At 45.4% G+C, this 7,631-nt stretch overlaps 1 protein-coding gene across 1 annotated transcript in view; it reads left to right on the top strand.

Moving 5' to 3' along the window:
- Nucleotides 1–297: 297 nt before the first annotated feature.
- LOC126456154 (uncharacterized) overlaps nucleotides 298–7,631 on the top strand; it is a 114,924-nt gene continuing 107,590 nt past the window's right edge. Inside the window, exon 1 of the mRNA XM_050091908.1 lies at nucleotides 298–681. Coding sequence (XP_049947865.1) covers nucleotides 317–681 — 365 coding nt within the window. The 5' untranslated portion in view covers nucleotides 298–316. The remainder of the gene's footprint in view (nucleotides 682–7,631) is intronic.

Below are 7,631 nucleotides of genomic sequence, written 5' to 3'. Positions count from 1 at the left end.
AACCTACCTGCCCGATTAAGGGATCTGACATTCCACGCTCCGATCCGTAGAGCGCCAGTTTTCTTTCTCCACCATATACAGCGAGAAGTGTGCACCTTTTTCAAGTGATTAAGGTATATTGGTTATGAGCTTCAAAACCGACTCTTGATATCCTTGCTTGTTGCAGACAACAGAAGGTTACTGGGACGTCACGTGTCGCCTTGTGAAGAGCCTCTTCTCAGTCCAAGTTCCGGCAGTTCCGGGAAGAAGCCGTTGTTCATAAGCAGCGGAGAGCGCGGTTTTCCTCGTGGGCACAGTGCTGCCTTAGCCCGCGGAGATGGCTGCTCGGCTGCTGGCAGGGCTAGTGTTGCTGATGGGGGCGGCCCGGACGAGAAGGGAGCCGCATTCGACAGAAGCCGCAGTGGTTGCCGCCAGCTGCACGCCAGAAGGGGCGAAGACGGTAGAGTTGCGGGGCTGCACATTCGGGCTGCGGGACTGGATCCGATGCAAAGGGTTTCCGCCTTCCCCCGGCGTACTCACGCTGCGACTGAAGTACGAGGACGGCGACTGGGGCAACGCCACGACGGAACGCTATTGCACTTCGCTTGTCGGCTTCGAAAGGTTCTGTTACGGCCACTGCACGGATGGCCTTAGGTTCGAGGAGTTCACCGTGGGCTGGGCCGCCTTCATTCGTCCGTGCAGGTAAGCACCAATCTTTTCTGAGAGGGCAAGGCGCAAACTAACGTCAATTTCGCTACTAAGAAAACGTTCACAGATCAAACGACTGTTTATTATTTGCGCCTACATAAATACACGGCAAACCACTGTGAAGTGATTAATAGTGTGCTTTATGGCCGCGTTATTGTTTCAGTTTTTATGCACAGTGCTTCTAAAATAGACCCAGTCATCTTTTTCAGGTTCTGCGAGAAGAAGGCTCGGTCGAAATATCTACAGGGTGTTTAACAATTCATGTTACACGCTTCTGGAGGTTGTAGAGGGAACTTAGTAGATCAAATTTTTATGAAGCCATGTTCCTAAACTTCATTCAATGACGCTATAGAGCGGCAAAGTTATAGGTGCCGGCACCTGCAAATGTATGTATGTACAAGGACACTCATATAACTGATTCGCCTCTACGGGCAATGAATCCAGTGCCTTCAATGCGGATGCACAAGTGCCTTCGACCTCCAGCGCGAGTCTCAAGTAGCGAGCATGGAGGACATGGACGGGGATTCCGGATATGTGGCGCTAAGTGGGAACGTGGGTCAGTAGAGAGGCGTGCCGAGATCCAGGATACCAACCCCGGTCGCCGTTGACTTTGCATAAAGTCCCGATGCAGGTGATATCATTAGTTCCTCCTCTTTCCTTTCCATTCTCTCCCCTCCACCTTCAATCTGCATGATGTGAATCACAGCTGTGGATAGTGTGTGGTATCTGTTCTTTCGGACATGTCCAAAAGAAGAAACACCATGCTTTCACAATATGTGATACATTTATCCTTCACCATTACCCTAGGAAGTTTGTAACATCATCAATAAATTCCCCTGTACATACATACGTAACATCGACGATCTGTAGCGTCGTTGGATAACGTTTCCGGACATGGGTTCCTGTGTAAAACTAGTAAGTCCCCTCTACAAGATTTAGAATTGTGCAACATGAATTGTGAAACAACCTGCATATAAATAGAAATTAAATGCTGTTCGTTGGGAAGCGCATCAGTTGAGAATGGCTGTACTGATATCGCTAATTTAAAAAAAAATACTCGTAACAATCTGAGTAAGGTTTTTAGTGAAAGAAAAATTGGAAAAGAAACCCAGAAAATTGGAAAATCCGGGAAAACACGAAAGTGCTTTTTTCTGTGGCATTTTTTTATGAACTCAAGACCATAACTTAAGATTTGAATCATGGATTTGTGTAATACTTTTTTCGTTGTGTTCATTAAGGTCCTGGGAAAGTTCTCAGGGCACAAAATGCGGGACCGTTACAATGGAAAGTCGGAAAATTTGGACAAACTGCAAAAATTAAAATTTTTGTATGCATTCATGATCGTTATTGACGATACGAAGGACGTATTTAGTTTATTCATTTTTGTTTGTTGTGCTCCCGGGATGGGAATAAATCTATTGAATGTTTTCAGTCGCAAAAAAAACTGGAAAGTTTGGAAAAATCTGGAAAAATATATTCCAGCCTAAATTAAAATAAAATTACATTTGCTTTTACTTTTGTGTTGTTTCGCGATCAGTCCAACACTGTAGTTATTCTATTTCAATTTGTAGCTTTGCACCCAGAGTCGATCGTGGTCCTCTGGTTTGGAATATAAGGTTGACACCAGAGACTCAGGCTATTCTGCGACGATACCGAATGCGAATTTCTCGATGTCCGCTGTCAGGTGGAGAACTGTAATGACTCCTCAATAGCCACTATATGCAAATAGCGGCTACTGGGTTAGCGGATAGGTCTCGTGTGAGCACGGGATTTTATAGTTACAGAAATCCCTTGAGGTTATGAATTGCCATCCGAAATAGAAGATAAATCAACTACATTATTCTCACAGAACGATCGTCCACGCACATCGCAAATAAAAGAAATTAATGTGATATTGCCCGCCCGGTTAGCCGTGCGGTCTGATGCACGGCTTTCTGGATTGGGAAGGAGAGCCTGATGCCCTGCACGAATCCGCCCGGCGGACTTGTGTCGAAGTCCGGTGAGCCGGCCAGTCTGTGGCTGCTTTTTAGGCGGTTTTCCATCTGCCTCGGCGAATACGGTCTGGTTCCCCTTATTCCGCATCAGCTACATTATGTCGGCGATAGCTGCGCAAACAAGTTCTACACGTACGCGTATACCACCATGTCTCTATCACTCGTCTGGTGTGAGACGTTTCCTGGGGGGTGGGGGAGGCGGGTGGGGGGGTGGGTGTCCTATGGGGGCTAGTCCTCACAATAACCCTGAAAGACTGGTTCGGTGTGGGACGACGGAGGGTGAAGTGGACTGCGGTAGTCGTCGTGGGGTTCAAATGGCTCTAAGCACTATGGGACTTAATATTTGAGGTCATCAGTCCCCTAGACTACTTAAACCTAACTAACCTAAGGACATTACACACATCCATGTCCGAGGCAGGATTCGAACCTGCGACCGTAGCAGCCGCGTGGTTCCGGACTGAAGCGCCTAGAACCGGTCGACCACAGAGGCCGGCTCGTAATGGAGTTGTGGACCACTGCGGCTGCTGTGGGGACGGAGCCTCTCCGTCGTTTCTAGGCCCACGGTTAACATACAATACAATACAAACAATATGATATTAGTAAACTGCAGGAGCATCCATGATTAGATCCCAAAATCAGTATTGCTTATTAAAGATAATAATGTCCAGATAGTATTAGGAACAGAAATTTTGTTGAAAACGGAAGTGAACAGCAACGAAATGCTATTTTCACATTGTAATATGCAGAGAGACCACAATTTGTGAGGAGATGGGTGGGGGACTTTTTGAACGCCTCTTGTTGGTTGGATCAGTCATCTGTCCCACTATTATTCTGCCCACCACAGCGCCAACATAGTATTTCGGTAAGTAATATTCACACTTGTCTTCATAATGATTGATGGATGTGTGTAGTCTTCAACCTGCTCCAGTTCCGTAAAGATGAAAAAACCGACACTTGTTCGCAAGACTTTTTCGGGTTACTTTCTCATGCAGAATCACCTCACAAATTGTGTGACATTCCTCTTGAATTACCCTATATATCAGAAGCATTTAACAACTGACGATGGTGGCGGCGTATTTATTGCAGTGAAGAAGTGCATAATATCTGTGAGCTTATTACAGATTCTGAATATGAAATTATTTGGTTGAATTTAAGCGTCAAAGGTGGGTCAAACATGGCAGCTGAATGCACATATAGAGCGCCTGCGTCAGATGTATTAGCGGGCCGCGGTGGCCGAGCGGTTCTAGGCGCTTCAGTCCGGAGCCGCGCGACTGCTACGGTCGCAGGTTCGAATCCTGCCTCGGGCATGGACGTGTGTGATGTCCTTAGGTTATTTAGGTTTGAGTAGTTCTAAGTTCTAGGGGACTGATGACCTCAGATGTTAAGTCCCATAGTGCTCAAACCATTTGAACCATCAGATGTCTTGGCAGAACACTTCAGAGAGAACTTGGAAAATACCGTATGTATTCTGATCACGCTATTGTGATAGGGGGTGATATGAATTTACTAGTTATAGAACAGGTAACTGGTGCCATTATTGCGAATGTCTCACCCGAAAGTTACATCTAGGAAATAGAGAATCATCGAGAGAGTAACCCTTTGGACCTCCTAGCAACAAAACGACTTGAACTTTTCGAATTAGGTAACGCACAGGAGAGCATCAGTCACCATGAAGCTGTGATAGCACCAATGACTACGGGTGTTGTAAGGAATGTTCAGAAAGGTAGGAAATATTTTTACTTTTCAGAGTATCTGAGCAGGGCAGGTTCGAGATAATTTTGCATACAAGCGACTCAGCATTCGACGAACCCCTCCTCGCACCTTTTCCCTCTCGCGCCTTTACCCCTGACAGTTTCCGCACCCCGTGGTCTTGCGGTAGCGTTCTCGCTTCCCGCGCGCTGGGTCCTGGGTTCGATTCCAGGCGGGGTCAGGTATTTTTCCCAGCCTCGTGATGACTGGGTGTTGTGTGCCTTTCATCATCATTGACTTGCAAGTCGCCGAAGTGGCGTCAGCTAAAAAGGACTTCCCCGCATGGGGCCTCCCGGCCAACAATGCCATACGATCATTTCATTTCATTTCATAACTGCGGTATGCACTGTGCACACATCATGCAGTACAGCGCTTCTGGCACACTTCTCAAGAGTGGCACCCAAAGCAGCCGCTACTGCTTGTGATACGTTGTGTGTGTAGAGATCTTACGAGAGCTGTAGTGCCTCTGGCGCCCCTAACTGCTTGGGCGAATGTGTCGCTTGGGCCTTAAACCGGCACCGTATCTGAGCAGCTAACATCAAATATTCAGTTCACAGGATGCAGATGTGGAGCATAAATAGCTGATTTTCAAAAGAATCGTTCGACACGCCTTATACAAGTAGTATTTTCCAAGAGAGGTTTTAACGGGTGGGAAAGACGCACGAAGCAGCCGTGTTAGAAAGTTGCTACGTAAGCAAAGTGAGCGTAATAAGAGGTTTAAGCGAGGTCAAAAAATAGCTGGCAAACAAAAGCAGAACGTAGCGAAAATGAGCATAAGGAGAGCAATGAGAGAAGTGTTCGACGTATTTGAAAATATAATTTTACCAACCGATCTGACTAAAGCCCATAGGAAATTTTGTACTCACGTAAAATCGGTAAACGTATCGAAATCATTTGTACACTCACTCAATGAAAATACTGGCTCCGAAACGTAAAATCAAAGAGAGAAGGCCGAAACAATCAGTTCGGTGTTCCGAAACTGTTTAACCGCAGAAGATCGTAATACGGCACCTCCTTTCAATCACCGCACGAATGTCGAAATAGCAGATACTGAGGTGAGTGAGTGTGTAACACACAAACAAATACAATCGCTTAAAAGTGGAAAGACATATGGAGCAGATGAGATACCCGCAAGGTTCTACAGAAATTATACGAAAGAACTCGCTCCAGTTCCAAATATTGTTTGTTTAAAGTATTATTTTCTTTATTATTTTTATTTTTATTGGCTTTTAGGACGTGCCCGTACAGACATTCCAACGGTGGAATGTCACTTCTGGCGATACGAACATAAGAAGAACGAAACACCCAGTCCCCGAACGGAGAAAATCTCCGAGCCGGCGAGGAATCGAACACGGACCCCTTGCGTTAACAACCGCCGCGCCGACCGCGTACCTACAGAGGTGCACTTTTTGTGGTAGGCCGGTGGAGAAACTAGGGCATCTTGCGAATGGAAAAAAAGCGAAGGTCGTCCCTGTTTTCAGTGAGCGTTATAGAGCAGATGCTCGTAATGTGCTGTAGAATTATGGAGCATATTTTATGCTCACGTATTGCATTCTTGGTGAACGCAAATCTGCTCTATAAGTATCAACACGGATTCCGCAAACAGATATCTTTTGAAACTCAGCTCGCTCTGTTCCTCTACGAGATCCACAGTACCGTAGACATAGGTGCTCAGGTTGATGCCGTTTTCCTTGACTTCAGGAAAGTATCTGATACAATCCTGCACTGTAGTTTAGTGGGAAAAAATAGGAGCTTATCGAGTATCGGGTCAGTTGTGCGACTGTTCAGGATTAACCTGCAGATAATTCTCAGCACGTCGCTCTTAAGTGTGGTAGGACCGCTACCATTGATAACACATACATAGATGATCTAGTAGATTATGTCAGAAGTTCCCCGAGGTGTTTGCAAACGATGCTGTTGTCTGCAAGAAGGTAGCAAGGTCGGACGACAGTAGGAAACTACAGAAAGACCTGAAGAGGACTGATGAATGTTGCAGGGACTGGCAGTTGACCCTGACCGTAAATAAATATGACACAATGAGCGTACAGGACAAGGAACACACCACTTTGCACAGATACACTATTGATGACAAATTGTTGGAAACAGTACGTTCCGTAAAATCTCTAGGAGTAACCCTCCGGAGCAACTTTAAGTGGAATTAACACATAAAACACATGAGTGGTTGCACGGACTACCAAAAAAAATTTTTTTTCTAAAGGAATTTATGCACTTTGTAAGCGCTGGAGGACTTGCATTGAGCGTGGGGGAGATTATGTTGAAAAGTGATACAGCTTTGTACCACCTGTGCACAATAAATAATATTTTTAAAAAATATTTAAGGTTTTCATTTGACTCGCCCTCGTGGTAGGAAAAGCAGACGCCAGGCTGATGCATGGAACCCCATAAGGTAATGTACGAGAGTCGTTTTTAAAGTAAGAATCGATAACACATCGGTTCCGCGCATACTGTCACGCTATGTCCGTTCACGGTCCATAACTCTTGGCCAGTGTCTCACTACGCCGCCATTAAATTTCACGTCTCTGCCAGTGTTGGTTGTAGGGTTATACTGCTTCTGCAAAACAAGTGCGTCCCACGGAAATTCACCGGCAGCTCGTTGTAGTTTATGGTGCAGGTGTAATGAATGACGGAAACGTGCGTAAATGGTGTAGGCTGTTTAATGAAGGAAGGACAAATGTTCATGATGAAGAATGATCTGGACGGCCTATTCTCATGAATGATGACATGACACAAAAAGTTCCTGTGGTAACTACCCAAAACAGGCGCTCCGCTACTGACGAGCTGCATCAGAAATTTCCACAAATTTCAAGATCAGTATTTCATACTTTTACTGGTAAATTTCACTACAAAAAAATGTGTGCGAGACGGTGCCGAAAATGTTGACAGAAGAACACAACACAAAACGAATTGCACATTCCTGGTCAGTTTTGGAGCACTCTCACAAAGATGGTGACATTGTGACCGATGATGAAAACTGGTTTGAGTTCTACACTCCAGAGAATAATCTTCAATCCAGTGAATAGCATCATTCAAACACCCCGACCAAACCACGAAAATTCAAACAAGAACATCCAACACGGAAAATCATGGCCACGGTTTTTTGAGACCGGAAAGGCATTCTCCTGTTAGACTTTTTGCCAGGAGGAATGACAATAAATGCTGGGAGGTAGTGTGAAACATTAT

The sequence above is a fragment of the Schistocerca serialis genome, chromosome 2 (genome assembly GCF_023864345.2).
Source record: "Schistocerca serialis cubense isolate TAMUIC-IGC-003099 chromosome 2, iqSchSeri2.2, whole genome shotgun sequence".
Classification (NCBI taxonomy): Eukaryota; Metazoa; Arthropoda; class Insecta; order Orthoptera; family Acrididae; genus Schistocerca; species Schistocerca serialis.
The sequence above is the reverse complement of the archived record's forward strand: the minus strand, read 5'-3'. Positions and strand labels throughout refer to the sequence as shown.